Source organism: Dipodomys spectabilis, unplaced genomic scaffold, assembly GCF_019054845.1.
Source record: "Dipodomys spectabilis isolate Male_0828 unplaced genomic scaffold, ASM1905484v1 ptg000240l, whole genome shotgun sequence".
NCBI lineage: Eukaryota > Metazoa > Chordata > Mammalia > Rodentia > Heteromyidae > Dipodomys > Dipodomys spectabilis.
In genome coordinates, this window is record NW_024870917.1 from 3453621 (window position 1) to 3475155 (window position 21535).

The following is a 21535-nucleotide window of genomic DNA, read 5'->3' on the forward strand; positions in this document are numbered from 1 at the left end:
ACCCACCCAGGCCCCGCCCACCAAGCCTGCTCGCCCGGGGGCGGGGCCAGGAGGCGGGGCCTGGAGGGTACGCTCCTCCTCCTCAAATCCACTGTGAAATTGGCGGCCGCCCCGAGGGGCGGAGCCGGAGGGTGCGTCCCAAGAGGGCGCACTTTTCTCCAGCCCCACCCCTCCGCGCCTGACTCGGGGGCGGGGCCTGCGCCCTGGGGGCGGGGCCGGGAGCACGCAAGGCCCGGGCCCCGCCCGCCCCGCTGTGGCGCGCACCATGGTGGGGCTGTGGACGCTGCTGGGCCAGGCCAGCCGGGTGGGCGTTCGGGTCCGGCCTCGAGCCACCTGGCTCCTGGGGGCTGCCACCCACTGCGCCCCGGCGCCCCTGGCCCTGGCCCGACCTGGTCCAGTCACCCGATTGCTTCGCACCGCTCCTGAGGACGGCGCGGGCCGCCAGGTAAGCCTCGGCTCCCGGTCCCGGTCCCGGTCCGCAGGCCCCCGGGTGCGGGCGCAGGGCGCAGGGCGCGGGCAGGGGCGCCGTGCCGCGGGCAGGCCGCCGCCGGGACGCTCGGCACCGACCACCCCCGGGGTCCCTGAGCCCCTAAAGCCCTACAAGCCAAGGAAGCGAGCCTCCGGATGGAGAGCCGGGAAACTGCGGCCCGGGGGCGCGGGGGCCGCCCGTGGCCGCCGATCCCGGCGGGGCGTCGGTGGGGCCGGGCTCGTGTGAACTTGGCCGGCGGCCGCGGCCTTTGTTATCCTGCCGGGGCCCGGGCCGCCGGGGCCGCCTGTCCAGCTGTGTACGATGTCTCTTTTTGGTCGCCGGCCACCGGGGCTGAGTGAAAGTGGCTCGTGAACTAGTTTTCATTCAGAATGGCAGCCAAGCGGGACTCCCACGGAAATGGAGGCTGGAGAGCCAAGGATCACGACACTGTCCCACGCTGCGTCCGGGCCAGTCCTGATGCCCCAGCCCCAGGGCCTCGACCTGCTTGCTGACCTATCGCAAAGCTGGGGGACCCCTCCCCCCATGACTGAGGCCGATGCAGCCCAGCCCAGGGAGCCTGTCCCCGGACTTCCTGTGGCTTTTCAGGAAGGGTCAGAGGGGCTGGACTCCGAGCCCTCTCCGTCCTTGCGCACACAGGTGGGACTTCTCCGTAGTCTCTCTCTCCTCTTCTGCCTGGCAGGCACACACAGTCTGGGGAAACTCTGTAAACTCGCAGGTTGCCATGTCTCCCAACACCAGCCATGCTCAGGCGCCAGCCTCCCCTGGCCTCCCCTCTGCACTCATCTGGAATGGCCTCTTATCTCGCTTCTCCCCAGCCTTGTCCCCAGCCCAGGCCTGGTCCGGACAGCAGTGTATGCTGTGGGATCAATGGAGTCTCAGACTCCCTGGGTTCCTGTCTCCATTCACTATTTCTGTGACCTTGGTTGAATATTTCACTCTTCTGTGCCCTGGTTTCATCTGTAAGATGGGAGGTTAGTAGCTTGCACTTCCTAGAGTATGAACATAAAAGGAGATCATTCTTGGACCTGGTATCTGGGATTTCCTAAATTAACGTGGGTGACTGTTCTCGTCACCATAAACATACACAGCCACAAGGCTCTGGGGTCCAGGAGTTGGCCTTGCCTCTGCTCTCTGAGAGATGAGCGGAACCCATCCTAACAAAAACCTCATCTCTCTGAGGAAGCACTTCCCTAGTCTGGAGCCAGTGAGGGGAGGATCTGGCTTTGGTCAGAGTCTAGCAGCCCCTGCCTGCTGCTCCTGATGAGAATGGAACTCAGCTGTGTGCTCCCCGTATGCCAGATTCTTACTTAAGGACCTGAGACACGTGCCAGCCCCTGTCTTCAGCAAGGGGCTGGGACGGGGAGGGAAGGAGACGCACAGCACACAAGGACTGCCCTCAATGCAGCCAAGGTCTGTACAGCAAGGCCACCAAGACAAAGGACTTGCTGTCCCCAGGATGCCAAGTAGCCTCTCCTCCCAGGCCTCCCCATACACGATCACCTTTGGCAGCCCTGGCATTTAAATTTTCTGTCACTGGGCCCTTTCTTCCTGTGGATTGGGGCAGTTTTCTTCACTGCTCTGTCCCTACACCTGAAACAGCCTGGCACAGTGAAGACAGACACTGGAGGGGCCCAAGTCCCAGTGCTGACTGCTCATCTCTGAGTGATCCTTGCAAAGTTACTTAACCTCTCTGAGCTTTGAGGAGCCTCTTCTATTCGATGATCAATCTTGGAAGGGGGGGGATTGTTAGAATTAATATTTTCAGTATACTCAGAACATCACTAGGGACAAAGGCAGTGCAATGTTGTATTCATCGCGTGGCAAATGAATGATCGTGCACCTCTCCCAAGAGGAGGATTGGCTTGTGGGTGAAGTGTTTGGCTTCCTCTTCCTTTCTTCCTCTGGTAGGGAATTTGGGATTTGCCAGATATCGGGGGTGTGAAAGCACTCAGGACTGGTGGACTTGCAAGCACTTGGGGCAATACCTAGAGGAAGTGCGCGTGACAGAAGAGGGTCTGAGACTTCCACTGTTCACAAGTCACACTCACAAATGCCTTTGTTTAGCTTCTTTCGTCCCAAGAGGGGAAGACAAATGCATGGCTCCTGGTGCCCCTCACTTCCTTCAAGAGTGGCCATTCCGAATGGGAGATATTTCCCAGAGCACCCTCTCCATGTGCTTCCCCTACTCCCAGGCCTGGTACCTGGCTGGATTGGCAGCTGGGCTGAGCTGAGCTGGGCTGAGGCTGGGCTCTTCCTGATAAGCAAACCCCGCCTTCTTCCCTGCAGATGGGACAGCAGCCAGCACTGATAGCTCAGCCCACAGACCCCTCCAGTCCAACTCATTGCGAGGAGGCCAAGGGCCGTAGAAATCCCGTCAAAACTCAGCTCTGCCCTACGCTTCCCTGTTCTCAGGCAGGCACCCAATCATGGCTGCCCAGGGCCCTTTTGTTCACCCTCTAGTTTGGCAGAAGGCCTTCTGGCCAAAACAGAAAAATGAAAAGGCAGCCAGACTTTGAACTACAGAGCACCAGCATCTGTGTCAAGACTATAGTAGGAACAAACCCAGGACAACAGGCAGCTTCCTGCTCAGTGTGAAGCAGCATAGCCCAGGCCTCACTGATCCCAAAGGCACAGTGGAGGGCCTTCTTGGAGGAGGTGACAGCTAGGAGAGCGTGCCAGCTAGGGAAGAACAGGGGTGGAGGGGCTTGCCTGGCCACTGGCTGAACACCTCTGTCACCTGGGGAACCGATGAGAAATCCCAGTGCCTAGGCCTCCCCAATGGTGGGGCTCACGGACCAATGGCGAAGCTCTCTGGACCTTTGCTTCCCAGAGGCCACACCCAGTGGCATCTGGGCCACACCAATGCATGGTGGTCACGATGTGCTGAGCCAGAGCTCCTTGCTCCTGGCCTGGCCGTGGCTCTCAGCAATCAGGTGGGCCTGGCTGAGTGGGCACGCATGCCGCTGAGGCCCGGCTATCATTTCCTCCACTCTGTCTCATGAGATCTCAGGCTAGCTGCGCCTCCCCCTTGCCTGCAGTGTGGCTTAGCTACAGCAGGCTCTAAAAATACAAGAAGGAGGGAGCCCTCCAGCTGCAGGACCCATAATTAGTGCAGATGCGCGCCACCTGCCGAGCACCGCTGACTATAGATAGAAGCATTTGGTTAAAAGCACTTACTTTCTACCCCGAGAGGTAGGGGTTTTTTGTTGTTGCTCCTGTTCCTCCCAAGCATTCCAAGTCCAGTAGGTGACCCATAAATGTTACCAGCCATTACATATCATGAGTTATTTCTGTACAAATCCCAGTCAGTAATATGTCCAGGAACTGACCTTTCCTTTATCTGTCTCAAGTATAAGATACCATAGCAGCCGGGTGCTGGTTGGTCATACCTGTAATCCTAGCTACTCAGGAGGCTGAGACCTGAGAATCCCAGTTTAAAAGCAGCCCAGGCAGGAAAGTCTGTGAGACTCTTAACTCCAAAAGGCCACCAGAAAACCAGAAGTGGTGCTGTGGCTCAAAGTAGTAGAGCACTAGGCTTGAGCAGAAGAGCTCAGGAATAGCACCCAGGCCCCAAGTTCGAGCCACACAACCCTCAAGGAAAAGAAAAGATACCATAGCTTTTACTGGTTGTTTTGCCCACTCATTTTCTGGTGCCTGGCATGGTGTGCTGTACCTGCAGGCTCAAATGGCCTGGGCACTAACTTTTATGACTTTGGACCAATTGATTGACCTCTCCAAGCCTGGGCTACTCCTCTTTGAAGTGAGGGAAATGACTATATCAGTATGCCAATGTCACAACGCTGTCAGGAAGATGGGAGGAAGAAATAAGATACATTGGAGGAAGTGGCGCTGTAGCTCAAGTGGTAGAGCGCTCGCCTTGAGCTGAAGAGCTGAGGGACAACGCCCAGGCCCAGAGTTCAAGCCCCACGACCACAAAAAAATAAAAAAAAAAATAAAAAAAAAAATTAAAGATACATTGGAGTATTAGCTGGCTCAGCAAAAGTACTCAACAAAGTCACTGCTGCCCTCAAGAATGGAGCCCAGTTTTATGAACTCTTGTTGCTCTAACAGACACCACGCATACCTGTTATCTTGCAGTGTCGGAGGTCAAAAGTCCAAGCTGGTCTTGCTGAACTAGTCACGGTGTCAACCAGTTCCTTCCGTGCTCCAGGGCAGAATCCACTTCCTGCCTCTTGCAGCTTCCAGAGGCCACCTGCCCCTTGGCTGTGGTCCTTAGTCCCCAGCCAGCAGCACATCTTCAGACTGCTGCCTCTGTGCCAGCCATCACTCCTGCTTCTCAGATGCTGACTTTCCCACCTCTCTTTCCTCTCCCTCGTAAGGATCCGTGTGGTTCCATTGGGCCCACCTGGATAATCTCCCCATCTCCAGAGTCTTCCCCAGAGCACAGCTGCAGAGTCCTGTGGTTGTGTAAGATGACATGCCCTGCGGTTCTGAAGGTGAAAACCTGGGCATCTTGGACACCTCCATTCTGCTGGCCATCCCTAGGGATTAGCCTTTGCCTGCACGTGTGGCTGAGTGGGCCTTGCTTAGTCTCAGTCACTAAGTAAGGACAGTAGTTGACCTCTCGTGGGCAAGAACGCTTAACACTGCATTGGAATAAAACTGGGTGCTGACCACCAACCTAGAGTCTCCCCTTTGGTTCATGTACAGGACCCCAGCAGAATCACCCCAACCCCAGGCAAGGAGACCAGAGGCAGAGAGGAGAAAACGCAGAGCAAGTCCCAGCAGCTGAAAAAGGTTTTCCAAGAGTATGGGGCTGTTGGCGTGTCGTTACACATCGGAATCTCATTGGTCTCCTTGGGCGTATTTTACATGGTTGTTTCCAGGTAAGATTTTGACAGTAATAATCACTCGGCTTTTTACTGTCATCGAGGATTCTGTGTAAAAGAGAATTTTGACTCTAAGGGCTTATTCATTATTCAGCTGCTTGCATCGCACTCGACAAGATGCTGTGAATCTTAGAACCCAGTGGGTTTCATCCCCCATGACATTGTGTCCTTTCCTCTCTCCCTCCAGTGGTGTAGACATGTCTGCGATCCTGCTTAAGCTTGGATTTAGAGAGTCTCTGGTACAGTCCAAGATGGCGGCGGGCACAAGCACCTTTGTGGTGGCCTACGCGATCCACAAGCTGTTTGCCCCCGTGAGAATCAGCATCACCCTCGTCTCCGTGCCCTTCATTGTCAGATACTTTCGTAAAGTGGGACTTTTTAAACCTCCAGCTGCAAAACCTTGACAACCCAACGGCGGGTACCTCTTTCTTCTCAATCATGAAATTTGATTTGGGGTTAAGGGGTGGGGGCAGGGAGCGGCTATGATCGTGTGGGAGTTTACCTTTGCTGGCAAAAATGAGGTTTTTGAATGCTTTTGTTTTATAAAATTTTGTTAATGCTAGTGATTACAGGGCTGTGTATGTAATCTAATTGTCAGCAAGTCATGACAAATGAGCTACTATCTTCAAACCATCCACAAAAATGACCCTTCTAGTTCATTAGTGGGGAGTGGGAGGTGTCTTCAAAAGGCCTAACTTCTTTGCTCACCTGCTTAAAAAGCAACAGTTCAGCTGCAATGTAAAATTCTCCCTCTGATTCAGTTAGCAGTATTCTGCAAAACAGCTGCCAGGCAGACAAGCAACAAAGCAGGACCATCTGTAATCATGATCTGAGCTAGCATCAACCCTCAGTGTTCATAATTAATACTTGTTTTGGAGACTCCAAAATACATGCAAATGTGAACCTGAAAGAACTAGATGGTTCTTCTGAGATTTCATTAAAGTAGGCCAGGGTTGTTCGTAAAATAGAGAAGCACTGCTCATCAGCAGTGTTAAAAGATTGCCACTTGGAGCCAGGTGCCTGTGGTTCAAGTCTAATCCTAGCTACTCAAGAGGCTGAAATACAAGGATCATGGCTCGAAGCCAGCCCACACAGGAAATCCGTGTGACTCTATCTCCAATTAACCACCAAAAAGCTGGAAGTGGAGCTGTGGCTCAAGTGGTAGAGCCCTAGCCTTGAGGAAAAAAAAAAAAAAAAACACAGGGACAGCACCCCAAACCCTGAGATCAAGTACCAAGACCAGCACAGACCCACTTGGCTCTTTCCTCTTGTACACAAGGAATTTAGAAGTGTAGGAAGCTAAGGCAGTCTTTAACTCTGCCTCAAACATCAGAGCTTATTTACTCCATCACTGTTTGCATTTTTAAAATACGTGAAGTAATCAGTACTACTTCCAAAGGAAATATAGTATTGGTTGTACATGGAAAGTAACCATTTAGTAATTCACACTGGGAGGAGGGGAAATGGGTTGTGTAATTAGTCTAGCAGGCCAGTTTTACTGTAGGAGGAAAAAGTGGGTTAAGGAGACTAGCACAGAAATTCAAGCCCTAGACTGAGATGCTCTAAGCAATCAGGTCAAGAAGGAACCCAGCATCCGGGCTCTCCTCAGGGCTGTGCTGCTAGCAGGTGCCAGTTTCAAGTCTGCTCTGCTGGATGACTTGTGGGGGTTGTATTTCCATCAGGTCCACGGGTCCTTCTGAAAATGTTTACCATTGTAGCAGTAATACTCATCCTGACAGCACAAGTTTTATTGAGCCCTGATTATTGACAGTTCCCTAGTCTCAAACTCAAGATTTTCCTGCTTCAGCCTCCCAAGTGCTAGGATTACAGGAATTTGCCACCACACCAGGCATTTTCTAGCTCTGAAAGCAGTCATTTAGTGATTGCAACTGTAGCTTCCCAGTACTGCAAGGACTGGACTGCCTTTGGGATTGATTCCCAAGGTCATCTCATCTCCACAGCTGTAATTCCCAGTGGGATTCGGAAGAGCCTTCCATCTGATCTCACTCCCCCCTCCCCCAATCTGGCCAAGTCTCCCTCAGAACCCCTGGTAATGCCTCTGCAAAATGTCAGAAAGGGTAAGCAATAAGATGCATACCACATAGCCATGCCAGTCTTGAGCCCCAGCCCACCCCACTCCCGTAGTCAATAGCCAAAACGGAACAAAGTGGAGGGGATGTGGTCAGGGATCAGGGAACCGAAGCCTTATGTGACTCACCAGCAAGATCCGGACTGCTTGTACTTAGTTTTTCATGGAACTAGAGGAATTAAACATGTTTTAAACATGTAAGCCATTACCTGCCTTTAGTTTTTTAATCTGACAATGTGAGCAAATAAATGCTTTGTGTAAGTTTGTGACTTTTCCTTTCTCTCCCAGCAAGCCGTGGTTGCTGGTCATGAATGGTGCCTGACTAGGTGCTGGGGAGCTGTGCTGCCTTGAGTTTCTGCCCCTGTGGGAGTCAGCCTGGGGAGCATCCTATGTGTAGCCAGTGTGGTCACGTGATACCGATTATGGCTGGTTCAGCACAAGCCTGGGAACCAAGCTGGACACCGATGGCTCACATCTGTAATCTTAGCTACTCAGGAGGCTGAGATCCTGAGTTCAAAGCTGATTTGAGAAACTATCTTCAACTAACCAAGGAAAAGCCTGCAGTTGAGGTGAGGCTCAGGTGGCAGTACACCAACCTTGAGGGGAAAAAAAAGTAAGCAACACCACCTGCTCTGGTGTAGGCATGCCTGTACATGCATGCACATCTGCACATACACACAGACTGGAAACCACAGTTCACTTGCACCCAGAAGATATAGCTGACCTTTGAGGTTTTATTGTTAGGTTTGCAAGGTCAACTCCTTTGTCACTTAGATATAAAAGTTTTTTACATCTAGTTGAACTGAGTCAGCCAGGAAAGCCCATCTCTCTCTACTAACTTTACACATTAGGACAAGCAGAGCAGAGCAGAGCAGAGCAGGGCCAGACTGCTCCAAGCTAACAGTGAAGCAGTGGAAAAAACCATTTACTTCAGGCAACGTGTGTATTTCATAACATGCATGCATGCATGCCATAACTTCAGGGTAATTGAAGAGGCCTTAATGAAAACTGAGACAGTTTTTTGTGTCCCAAGACAGACGTAGAGCACGTGTTCCATTCACCATGGTTAAGGAGGACCAGAAACCCAGACAGGCTGAGCAAAGGGATGGCCAAGGGGCGCAGGCCACGGAGGGGAACATCAACGTCCACGCACAAATCTTTATTTTAACATTTAAAAGAACGAACCACATACACATTCCAACAGCTTTCCCAGGCGGGGCCATCCAATAAGTTACACACACGCTCAGGCACTGCAAGGCCACTGTACAGCTCCAGCTTGCTGAGCCAGGCAAAATGGTCACTTTCCTTGCCGCTGGGCTGACAGAACTGGTGTCCCACGAGGACACGTGGACATTGCGGGGATTGCCTCCAGATTATGAAACCAGTGAGAGCAGCCGGATCCTTGTGGCCTCCGAGTATCACATTTGTGGAGCACTGCACGGCGGAGGTGGGGGTGCTCAGCTGGGTGAGCACCATCCCGCAGCGCTCCAGCGACGGCAGGCGGCCAACGGAAGATAATCTCGGTACATGTTCCAGAACGTTGTACGGCAGCCCTGGCTCTCCCCAGGTTCAGTGAGATTATTTGCTAGTCGATTCTTTGCTCTTTTGGCAATTTGGTGATTTTGACGAGTTGGCTATAATCCAGGGGTGTTCAAGTACTTCTCCTAGCGTCGGCCGCTGGCTTGCACTATGCTTCAGCAGTCGCGAAATGAGGTCCCTGGCTCCCTCTGTCACAAACTCAGGAAATGTGAATTCAACCTGGAATATAATTGATAAATGTCTCAAAGCACAAGTTAGAGGCAGTAAATATTCATACCCAGGCCTAAGGTTCAGGCCAATCAGGGGCGAATCCTAACAGCCGTGCTAGGGCCTCCTCAGCTATGGCTTACCCGGGATATTCTTCGGTAGGTCTCTTGGTATGTGTGGGCCTCAAAGGGAGGCTTCCCGGTTAAAAATTCATAGCAGAGGACTCCAAGGCTCCAGAGATCCACCTTCTCGTCGTGCATGCGGCCTTCGATCATCTCCGGGGGCAAGTAATCCAGCGTGCCACACAGAGTGGTTCTCCTAGGGTATTAGCACAACAAGGCCCAATGGTCAGTCATGTGACATGAGTCCACGCTCCCCTGGTGACCCTGAGTGGTCATGTAGGTCCTACACTACAGGCAGCAAGTGTGGAAGACCCACAGTTCGCCTCCAAATCTGACAGCTCCAAAATGCTCAATGGTCTAGAGAGCAACTGCAGTTATTTTACGTGAGCTTCCATGTAGCCAGCATGGTGATACACGCCTGTCATCTCAGCACACAGGCCAGAGTTCACGGACTACAGCACAAAATGGGTAACAGAAAAAAGCGGTCATTCCGTTTTTCTAAATATCACTTGAAGTTGTACACTAAGTCCAAGTTAGGTGACACCACAATCAGAAAAACACACTTAAAACTGTAAATTAGCTGGGCACCAGTGGATCATACCTATAATCTTAGCTACTCAGGAGGGTGAGATTTGAGGATCAAGTTCAAAGCCAGCCTGGACAGGAAAAGTCCAAGAGACTCATCTCCAATTAACTACCAAAAAGCCAGAGGCAGAGCTGTGGCTCAAATGGGAGCCTTGAACAGAAAAGCTCAGGGACAGTGCCCAGGCCCTGAGTTGAGGCCTCAGGACTGATGTGTATGTGTATGTGTGCATGAGTGTGTGTGCACGCACACACACACAAGTATAGGCTGCTAGGTACTGGTGGCTCATGCCTGTAATCTAAAGAACAAGAAGCTGAGATCTGATGACTGTGGTTCAAAGCCAGCCCAGGCAGAAAAGTCTGAGATTCTTCAATTAACCAGCAAAAGGCTAGCATGGAAAGTGGCTAGCTTTGAATTTTCAATACTGCCTTGGCCTCCCAAATGTTATTATGGTGTGAGCCATTAGGTCTTGATTAAAATAAACACCTATGAAATTTCTTGGACAACTAGAGAAATCAGAACATGGAACATGAAGTATGAACAATGCCATTAACCCTGGGGTCCTCACGGGCGATGGCGCAGGTCCTGTACTACAGGAGATGCGCATGGAGGCACTCAAGGACAAAGCTCAATGGTGCTCTATCTTACTCTCAGATGTGCACCAAGAAAGCAGACCCAGGCAAGATGGCAAAGTAACTACAGCTTTGGGGTGGGGGTATTGGGTGATAGCTGCAATGGTTCAGCATTTCTACCGATACTGGTTTTGAAAGCAAAGGCTGGACATAGCTGGCTGCGGCAGGCACTGAGCCAGTTAGTTGAGAATGGAAGGTGGAGGGTGCTAGTGCTGTCACAGTGCTGTGGCCACACCAGCCACAAGTAGCACCTGGCACTCTTCATCCATGTTCACTGAGTGAGGGGTGCCCTGTAATGAAGGAGCCACCACTCCAGACCTCTAACCCACCTCTCACCCCACCTACAGTTCAATGTTAGCTGTCTCACAGGGTGACACCCCTCCCACTGGTGACAACCAGTTAAAAAGAAACTGAAGGCATGGCTGGCAGAAATGGAGATCATCTCAACAAAGGGTCTGCTCCACACCACCTATTTCAGGCTCTGCAGCTTTTCTGAAGTGGCTTTATTTTTAGTTTTTCCTCTAAGCTGACACTTTAGAATGCCTGACCCACATGAAGCATCAGAGTGTCCACCAGCACCAACGTGGACTTCCGAATTCCCCAGAACTGTGCTCTCAGCTCCTGACCGCTGTACGGCCCCTGGGATTTCTGCCATCTCTGTCCAGGACACATCTGGACTCCACCCCAGCATGTAGGTAGGGTCTCCCCCTACACACATCTGTGTTATTCCTGCCACGCACTCATCACCTCTGCAGGCTTTTTCATCCCCTTCATTAACATTAAGCATCTTTAACCCTAAGCCTTAGAATGCCTGATAGCTCAAAACTGTCACACAATAACATTTCCTAAAAGACAGTAGTTGATCATCCAGCTGAAATTATCCCAGCTAGTCACCCACTCCAACCAACTATAAACTATTTCAGAGTAGACTCTAGACTTGATTCATGATTTACCCCCTACTGTAACATCACATACCTGGAGGATGGCGCATGGACTGACCACCCAAAGTCTGCGATCTTAAGCTCTCCCGCTGATCCAAGCAGCAGGTTCTCTGGCTTGATGTCTCTATGAATAACCCTCTTTGAATGACAGTAGGACAGGGCATTCGCCAATTCTGTGATATACTATGGGAAAGAAAGGATTAGAGAAGTCTGTGTTCTAGATTTTTATACATTTTCTGACACCTGAGTATTTTTAATACAACATAAATGGAATGTTTTCAAGTTTCAAAGCAAATATTGCAGATACACTAGGTAAGTCGGCAAACATCAATTGAATGGACTGGCAGGGGTTAGCAATAAGCTGTTCAGTGCTTAGTTGGTTCTTTGATAATACTGCTGATGTGACATTGAGACAGACAGACAAATTCTGAGCTCTAACCACACTCCCACAAGGCCCAGCGGCAGCTAAGTGAAAGAATACTGTGGGAAAGACAGTATAAGTCAGGGGTTCAGATAACAACGCTTATGATCTTTTGACACTTTTCCAATGCCATCAATTCCCATTAAAAAAAAAGTAAGATCATTCTACAACAAAAGAGTTGTTAGAAGAAAAGTATCAGGGGGAAAATCAGAGCACCTAGGCTGAGTTCACCGTCCTATTAAGCAGTGAGAGGACTGAATGTGGCCCTCAAACCCCGTTGGAAGATGAATCCCAGAACAAGTGTTCTGAGAGGGCGTCTAAGGGAAAGGTCTGGATCAGGGGAGCTCCACCCTCCGTAGTATTCTGTCTGCCGTGTAACAGGGCTTGAGGCTTGAATTCTGTCTTTGGTTCTTGCCCTTCTTGCTTTGCCATGTCATGATGCAGTGAGACCTTGGGCAGACATGAGCTCCTCTAACTCAGACCTCCCACCTCCACGCTGATCATCTGTTGTTTACATGTCACCCAGTCTGTTTTGTCATATTTAGCAGGTAAATTTGGTAAATGTTGAATTTGGGGATATACTCACTGGTTAATCAGATTGAAAGTATGCAAGCAAATTAGTCCTTTTTGTTTTTACTTTGGTTTCCTTAAATTACTATCTCCAGTCTCCTATCAACTTAAGATCTAGCAAGTCAAGTCCTGAGTTTGTTTTAACAAACAGAAGGGTGCAGTATATTCCAGGTATATATGCAGCTCGCAAAACGCTGAATATCCTAATTGGATATTACTTTACACTAAAAAGGCAGGTAGAAGTTAATGATTCATTTATTAGTGAAGACATGAATAGGAGAAATCAGATGTGGGCTACACTGGAACTCCCTTCACAATTTCTGCAGGTCTGATCCATGCCTGATCTCACGCTAATATCTGACTCCCCCATGAATGGTACTTTGGAGTAAAAAAGAATTAGCCTGGACAATCAATGAAAACTTACAGTAGCAGTTCGCTGCTCATCAAACTTGGACAACTTCTGGAGTTCTCTGTAGACTGTTCCAAGGGGCGCATATTCAAGAATTAGGTACACTCTAGTGGCATCATGGAAATAGCCATATAGTCTGAGAATATTAGGATGCCTGCAAGGAACGGTGAAGATGGGTAAATTTCAGGGCTGAGGTGAGAGTATGCACTGACTACCACCACACACCTTTCAATGTGCTTCTCCCACAGGAAAAGCCAGAGCTACAAGCCCAACTCCATGTAGCATGACCTACATGTAAAACACAGGCACCATTGACATGCACTTCACGTGATTCTGGACCTCATATTAAAGACTCTTATTTCTTCCCTTTATCATGGGAGGGAAACTCAGCTGAACAGCAATTCTAAATATTAAGGGAAAAAAGAGCATGGCATTTACACAAGGGTGATGTGCAAACAGACACAGCAGACAGAGGTGTGTGGCCTGGGGCAGAGCCTGCATAGGCCTAGCTGATGATGAGTGGCTCATAGGCAAAGTCTAAGGGTTACTATTTCTTTTACATCTGCTAGATTTTTTTTTTTTTTTTTGCCAGTCCTAAGGCTTGAACTCAGGGCCTGGGCGCTGTCCCTGAACTTCTTTTGCTCAAGGCTAGTACTCTACCACTCGAGCCACAGCACCACTTCCAGCGTTTTCTGTATATGGTGTTGAGGAATCGAACCCAGGGCTTCATGCATGCTAGGCAAGCCCTCTACCACTAAGCCACATGCCCAGCCCCTCTTTTATATCTGAAGAACATTAAAAGCAAAAATGAAAAAAAAAAATAGACTCAAGGCAACTGGAGACTACTACCACTTAATTACCCACCAAAAGAAAAGGCTGTCCAGCTAAGTTACTTCATTAATAAAACATTCAAATTCTCAAGGTGAGTTCCAACACATAGCACTGAAGTCACCATGAATCTTTGGAAAATGACAAGTATAATTATTCTGTGTGATACTATAAAGCAAGTCTTACATTTCTTTTCCTTTCTCCGGCTCTCTCTTTTTTTTTTTTTAGGTCCAACAGGACTCAAACGTAGTAACTGATATGCTTTCACTCACTGGCTAGTGCTCTACTAACAGAGCCACGCCTCCAACCCCTTGAAGCAAGTCCTCTAAAAGGCTAATCCTCAGAAGTCTTGTGAACTCTCCTCTGACATCAACCTGGACACTCACCGGAGGTGGGACTGTATTTCTACTTCTCGTCTGAGCTGATGTTCCACTCCTGCCTTCTCCAGCTGAGCTTTAAATAACACTTTAAGAGCAAGGATAAACTTGCTTTGTTTTTCTCTTGCCAAATAAACATTACCAAACTTTCCTTTACCCAGTGGACGACCAATGTCAAAATCTTCCAAAGTCCACTGCCTCCTAGAAAAGATGTGTGCATGTTAGAATGTGAAGGACACAAACCTTTGCCAACAATTTCTCACCAAGAAGGAAACACATTCTGTAAGTTCCAATTGGCAACTGGCCTCTACTGTACTTTCAGTGGGAACCAAGCCCATAGCCACTATTCATGAGTCACAGACACTGAACCCCAACTTCACTAGCTGCCTTCAGCGTTGTCAGCTGGTAACATGGAACCATCTTGATTTCCAGAGTAGAAGCCATCAATGGGAAGGTCCCAGGCTGTACTGTGCTCAGAATACAGACCTACTGACAGCTCTAAGACCATACAAAAGGGTAAGTTACTAGAGAGGAGGAATGACCTCTTTCAAATCCACTCCCTACCAACCACTGTTGGTAAGACCCTTTTATCTGTGGAGCCACTGTCACTAGTGGAAGCAGGGTGGACTCAGACCAGCTGGATGTGGGAGTCAGTGGAATTCAATCCTGAGAAAGCTTCCTTCAGAAGCAAAAGCAGTAGGAGGAGGGTCATCCTGACCCTGCTCCTCTACGCTGACCTCTATTCAGAGATTAAGAGCAGGTATTTAGAAAGTGTCTGGGGACTTTACAATAGAGAACAAAAAGTGCAGTAATTATGTTAGTACTATCAAAATACCTCTTAGTCACACATACCTGTATAGTTCTGTAACCTGACATTTTGGAAAAACTTGTCCTTGTAGCCAAATATAATAGTGCATGCCTACAGTCCCAGCTACCTAGGAGCCTAAGGCAGGAAGATCACTTAAGCTTAGGCATTCTAGGTCAGCAATAGCAACATAAGATCCCAGCTCAAAATTTAAAAAAATTTAAGAACTCACACTTTTGCACAAAAATAAACTAGAAGTATGTTGTGGGGCTTGAACTCTGGGCCTGGGCGTTGTCCCTGAGCTTTTCAGCTCAAGGCTAGCGCTCTACCCCTTGAGCCACAGTGCCACTTCCATATACTGATTACTTCTGAGAATAGACAGAAATTATAAGCTTTCTGTAACAAATTCATTCAGGCTTTTATCTGAGTTCCTGGTAAAATCACTTATAAAAGAGAGGGCTTTAAGATTAGATAACTGGAAGCATATCATATAACTGAAAACAAATATCTGTTTAAGAGTTCCTCAAATTTACAATGAACTAATGTATTCCAGTAGAGTAATAGTACAGAACTTTGTGAATGAGAGCTTACTTTTTTGAGTCTTCATTTTTCTCTTTTGAGGCCACTTCCTTTTCAGGATTATTTCCTATGTGGAATAAGTTAAAGTCCTGTTTTTAGAGTAACTACATAGAATAGGTTTTTTAGAAATCTGTGAGCAGATAAACTAGACGGTCCCCGAAACACTAACAATACATCAGCAATGAATGACTGATCTAGGCTTCAGGTTTTCTTTCGGAACCCTGCCCTGGCTCCACTGCAGGAAGCCTTCACAGCAGGAAGGCAGCCAGCCAAGGCAGCCAGCCCACCTCCCTGCAGTTTCCCTGAACTTCCAGGGAACAACCGCCAACTTCACACCCCATCACCTTCTCCACCACTGCATGGGTCAGCCACATCCACACCCTACAAAACCACGCAGGGCAAGCCAACGTCTTCCATGGGGGAAGAACAAAAACTACAAAATACCAAGACTTCAATAGACAGCTATTCAAGAGGGGAGCAAAATAACTTTTTGGGGGGTGGAGAGTGAATATTGGGGTTCAAATTCGGGGCCTCAAGTTTGCTAGGCAAGTGATCTAACCATTTGAGCCATGCCTTCAGCCTTGTTTTTCTTTATAGGGTCTGGAAATGTTTCTGCCCAGACTGGCCTTGAACTATAACTCTTCTGCTGTCAGACTCCTAAGTAGCTAAAATGCAGGCATGAGCCACTGGCACCTGGTGAGACAGGGTCCTTGCTGTGCTCCCAGGCCAGCCTGAAACTTCTGATCCTCCTGCCTCCCCTTTCCAAGTGCCAGAACTACAGGCATGCACCACCAGGTCCAGCTTACTCTGACTAGCTGTGGAACCAAGGGACTTGCACTTGTCTACCTCTGAGGCCTCTTGTTCCTACAGCACAGTATGCTGCACTCAGGTATCACACTGTCAGTCTAAACTGTTCCCCCTCGTGTGGTCTCTATCTCGGCTAACAACTACTGGCACTCAGGGTGCAAAACCCCAGCATGAGACTGTAGATCGGAGGATGCCACCACATCTCCAAGGGAAAATGACATCAAGACAGTTATGTGTATGATTGTGTATGCTGGGGGACCAGAACTGTCACCAAGAAGCTGCTACCAGCACCATCGCACAGCCCTGGTTCACCTGTGTTCTCCGCCACCCTCTGGGCCTTGTTGCTGCCTTTCCCTCCCCACTGCAGGACACACTGTAGGGCCTGCCTACACGAGCCCTTCTGAGCTCACAATGCAGCATGAACTTCAACCGCTGACCACTGAGCTCAGTCCTTTGAGTCTTCATTTCCCCTTTCATAGAGTCAGTGAGGAAATCTGTGGTGGAGAGGAAGTTCTTTCTACCTTTCACCAGCATCCTGAACTCTTCCATCACCATCCTTCAGGAGCGATTTATTATTGTCCACTTTACCTGAGCCTGTATCCTAAGTGAGTTTTCAGTCTCTCCACTCTATGACTTTACTAAGCTAACTGCCTCTCTCAGTCTTAGCCACTTCCTCTGTGGAAGTGAGTCAATAGCTCTGCTGTCTTCACAAAGTGGTTTTCAGGACCGAATCAGGCACCACGGATGAAGGCATGGTCCCTCTCAGAGCCTGCTGCATTGTGGAAATTCATAGCTGGTGAAGGACAAATAGTAATTATCACCAACACCTTGCTCCACCCAGCTAAAGCACCAGACTGCAAGCATCTTTGACCTCAATGTCTCCTCCCCAACACACCCACACTCACTATGTCTGGTGTAAGCTTTCTAAAAGGCCACTTGCAACCAGTCCCTTCCTCAGTAGTTCCTCGATTCCTGGAGATGAAGCTCCACCCTTTCCAGCAATGGCCTTGGATGGCCTCACCCCAATGTGGTCCCATTTCACTTCTCCCTACAAGGCCAAAACTTCTGTAGCTGTTCAGTTCCTCAAAGGACATGATGGATGCAGGTGGCCGCCCCTTCTTCCCTGAGGGCAGGATTCGGGGTACACTCCAGCACAAGCTGGTCCTGCAGACAAAATTACTTCAACACAAGCATCCCTTTTTCTCCTAATCCTGAACAGATATGAGGCTGAAGCTATGGCTCCAACAACTGCACAAGTCTATGTACTTGTTTTAGAAACAGACAAAGAAGGACCACTAAGTGAGTGCAAGGCCTGCTTACCAGAGGCTGATGGTGGAGGCTGCTCATTCTTCTGGGGGTTACTCACGGGCCGGGAGAGAGGCCGAGCAATGGCAGCTGACTGAGATTGCTTCTGCACAGGCTTCTGAGTGGAGACAAGCTTTTGTGCTTGTAAAGGAACTCGCTGGGAGGAATTTGAAGGACACAAGACTCGCTGAGCCTGACCACTGCTTGCAGATGAGGGAAACTGCTGAGCCACTGGAACACGTTTTGGACCATCCCCCAGTGGAGCTGTAGCCTAGGATGGGATGGAAAATAAACTTTATGTTCTTCATGAAAGAAAAGATGAATGTTATGAGAATTCTAGTTTCTTATGTAGGAATATCTTTGGAAACACATGGAAAGGGAAAGCTATTTTAATAAGTATTTCACAAAGATGTAGATAGCAGATCAAAGGAATACTTGAATGACATCTGCAAGCCCAATTCTCTATCCTAAAATCATGATCCGTAAGCAAATATTCATTGAATGAACTTCCATCCAATGAGGGAGACACTGAACATTTAAGATTTCTCAGCATATTGGGAATATACTCATCTGTTATTGATACTTTATACATCAAACCAACGCAATTCCAACCAACTTTCTTTGATAATACATGTTTAGAAAAAAAGACCAAAAGAATTGTGTCAATGTTCAACATTTTATTCTTCAGTGACAAAGTTTGGAAGATGGTCTAAGTTGAAACATAGGCAAGATTTTCACAATGAGGGTGGGGAAAAGATTTAAAAAGTCTATGCTGGGGTGAGCACCAACAGAAGGGAGAGAGCCAATGGGAAGGGTGAATGTGGTCCAAGTCTTTTATAAGCAAGTATGAAAATAGAACAATGAAACGTGCTGAATTAAGACAAGGGAGGTGAGCTGAAACAGTGGAGGAGGAATGATTGCCCACAATCCACTGTGTACACATCTGGAGCGGTCACAGTGAAAACCCCTTACACAACAAATCTATGCTTACAAAATTTTTATTTCAAATTTGAGGGGAGGGATGGGGTTGGAAGGGATGGGGGGAACGATAAAAGGGGTGATATTCATCAAAATGCATTGTACTCGTAAACTGACTTGTTGAATGGTACCCCTTTGTATAACTAAAAATAATATAATTTTTAAAAATGTTGCTGGGAAGGTGGCTCAGTGGTAGAGGGCTTGCCTTGCATGCCTGAGGCCCTGGGTTCGATTCCTCAGCACCACATAAGCAAAAAGAAAAAAACCGGAAGTGGCACTGTGGCTCAAGTGGTAGAGCACTAGCCTTGAGCTGAAGAGCTGAGGGACAGCACCCAGGCCCAGAGTTCAGGCCCCATGACCGGACCCAAAAAAACAAACAAAAATGTTAAGCACGCGCGCTTGCGCGCGCACGCACACACACACACACACATACACACACACACACCAAGAGTCTCATGGACATTCCAGCCCTCCATAAGACTCACCTCCAATTAACCACTAAAAAGCCAGAAAGTGGAGCTGTGGCTCAAGTGGCAAAGTGTCACCCTTATGTGAAAAAGTTCAAAGACAGTGGCCAGATATAGTTCAAGCCCCAGTTATCAATGTAAAAGAGGAAAAATTCCAAATATCAGACCAATCACCACATGTACTTTATAGATGTAAATGGAACTACAGACAATTCAATTACCTTAAAAGGTCCCGAAATGCAGTTTTCTTTAGATGTGTCCATAGTGCCTGAAAAGAAAAACAACCTTTAATACAAACAAATCCACCTGCTTCTAATCGTTGCTATGCTACTTGCATCTCCCTAATGAAAAGGTATCTGTGACTCACAGAATTCTGTATTCTTTAATGTGTTTTTCTTTCCTGATGTAGTAGATGCTGTGTGCATGCATGCAAGCAGGTCTTCCCCTTCCCATCCACACCCTCACATACTCTGCACTCCTGAACTGATGTGCACGTCCATTTGTCCCACAGTTGTAGGGGGTAGGACTAGGGATGTGGTAGATTCAGGCCCAGCGGCACTGACCCCCAAGGTGAGTTTGCCCCAGTCACCTGGCTTTCTCACCCACAGGCTGATGACTGCTAAATGTTCAACTGCAACCCAGATTTCTCTCAGCTCAAAACTTACATATATCACTTTTTAAAGACTTTCACTTAATATAATCACCTTGGATCATTTACAAGAATTCCTGAATGGTCACTTCACTTCCACCTTTGCTCATGGAGATCCCTTCTCAAACCTGAGGCGGTCCATTCTCAAACACTGAAAATGTGTTAATCCATGGTTTAATACCCCTACTGCTCACCAACTCAAACAACACAATTTGAACTCATCTGCAAGTCCCATAGACGATGGACCTTGAAACACCTCTGCCTTCATTTGTCTGCCACATACCATCCAAATCAAGTCCCCTGCCACCAGGACTTTGGACTTCCTGTTTCCTCTGCCTATCAGGCTGTTGGGGTGTAGCTCATTCATTTCATTCAGGTCTTTTTTCAATCAATATTCCCTCCCAGGACCATCTCTCCCTTTTCTGCACAGCCCTTAACATCTTAAAATCTTATGTGCATCTGTTTATTGTCTGTCTCCGGAGACTCGGATATCCTTCCCAGAAATAGGGAGCAAAAGACCAAAACCCAAATTGGTGGTGCCATAGAATCCATTCTTGTGACTCCCAGAACCTAGAACAAATGCCTAGTACATAACAGGACTCAGATAGTTTGGAAATGAACCAAGCCATTGACAAAGGAAACCAGTTAATATTATATCAATTAATATTATAAGGAGGCAGGCAGAAACACCTATCAAGTGAGTTGAACAAGCATCAAGAAAGCAGAAGAAATCAGGCTACTCAACTGCTTTTTGAATATTAGAGCCCAGCCACAAGGCATTCCCCACAATATCTCATTCTTTTTACAAATTAGTAATCTTATAAAGACCCCAGTCTTTAAACGGCTGATTAGTACAAACAATTAAAAGGAAACCCACGAGTGGCTTGGCAAATATTTTTCCCCCACCAATGTTCTAATGCTTTCTTCACTTTCCCTAACAATTCCAAGTAGCGGAGACTACGAAGATCACAGTATTGGGGCTTGAACTCAGGCTCGGGCGCTGTTCCCTCAGCCTTTCCGCTCCAGGTTGGCGCTCTACCACTTGAGCCACGCCTCCACTTCCGTGGAAAGTTCTTCGAAATGGCGACGCTCCACCCGCCCGGTCTTAATAAATCAGATCTTGCGTTTGAACAACCCTGTTCTGAGCACGCACTGGGGCGGAGTTACCAATCACCGGAGGCGCTCGTTAAGGACACCTGACCCCCCTCCCTACGAACTGGGATTTACCATCCGTTCACAACCAGTTTCCTCCCGATCCCAGATCCTCCCGCTCCGGGGCCGGGGCCGGGGCCGGGGCGGCCGGGGCCTGCGGCCCGGGCCCCACCACTCCCTCCCGCAGGCCGCACACCGCCGCCTCCCGGGCGACTCTGCGCGCCTCCCCGCAGCCCCCGCCACCGCAGCCCGTCCCCCTCAGCGTCCGCTGTCTCCTCACCTCACGAACCCGAGAACCCCAAGACCTCCACAGGCACCGAGAGGGTCACTGAAGGCGGAGCCCCGGCAGGAAGACCCCCCCCGCCCCAGCTCCCGCCACCGCCTGCGGTCTCCGCGGCACCCAACCGGGCGTCCCGGAGCCGGGGTGCTGGAGGGGGGGAGACGGCGGGGAGTGGGGGGCTGGGGACACCAGGGCCGGGGGGCCGACGGCCCGCTCCCCTCCGGCCTTCCGCCCGCGGCCCGCCGCCCAGCACGGCCGCCCCTCGTCCCAGGCTTCGCCCTCTGCCCGCCACACGGAGCCGGCCCCCGCTGACCTACCCGCCGGCCGGCTCCCACCTTCGGGCCAAGGCCGCCGAGTCCTCCGAGAGCTCAGCCGTTACAGTTTAAGGATTCTTCTTTTTAAATATGGGTTTAAACCCTCCGGTCTGAAAGCTGATTGGCCGGAGTTTCAGCGGA

General features: G+C 49.2%; 2 protein-coding genes across 3 annotated transcripts; one reads left to right on the forward strand and one right to left on the reverse strand.

The window, feature by feature from the left end:
* The first annotated feature begins 237 nt into the window (after window positions 1–237).
* On the forward strand, window positions 238–5872 carry Fam210b (family with sequence similarity 210 member B). The gene is made up of 3 exons (XM_042699241.1): window positions 238–445; window positions 5162–5337; window positions 5528–5872. The coding sequence occupies exons 1-3, from the start codon at window positions 266–268 to the stop codon at window positions 5742–5744; spliced, it is 573 nt and encodes a 190-aa protein (XP_042555175.1). The 5' UTR covers window positions 238–265; the 3' UTR covers window positions 5745–5872.
* A 2586-nt stretch (window positions 5873–8458) lies between these two features.
* On the reverse strand, window positions 8459–21453 carry Aurka (aurora kinase A). Of its 2 annotated transcripts, none has more exons than XM_042699225.1 (9): window positions 21398–21453; window positions 19221–19267; window positions 17570–17825; window positions 15455–15509; window positions 14068–14259; window positions 12869–13007; window positions 11488–11636; window positions 9319–9493; window positions 8459–9187 (listed from the first exon to the last, which is right to left on the reverse strand). In XM_042699225.1, exons 2-9 carry the CDS (start codon window positions 19260–19262, stop codon window positions 9008–9010), a joined length of 1188 nt encoding a protein of 395 aa, XP_042555159.1. In that variant the 5' UTR covers window positions 19263–19267; window positions 21398–21453; the 3' UTR covers window positions 8459–9007. The 2 variants fall into 2 exon arrangements, with proteins under 2 accessions (XP_042555159.1, XP_042555162.1); XM_042699228.1 differs by having other exon boundaries at window positions 21416–21444.
* Window positions 21454–21535: the final 82 nt, after the last annotated feature.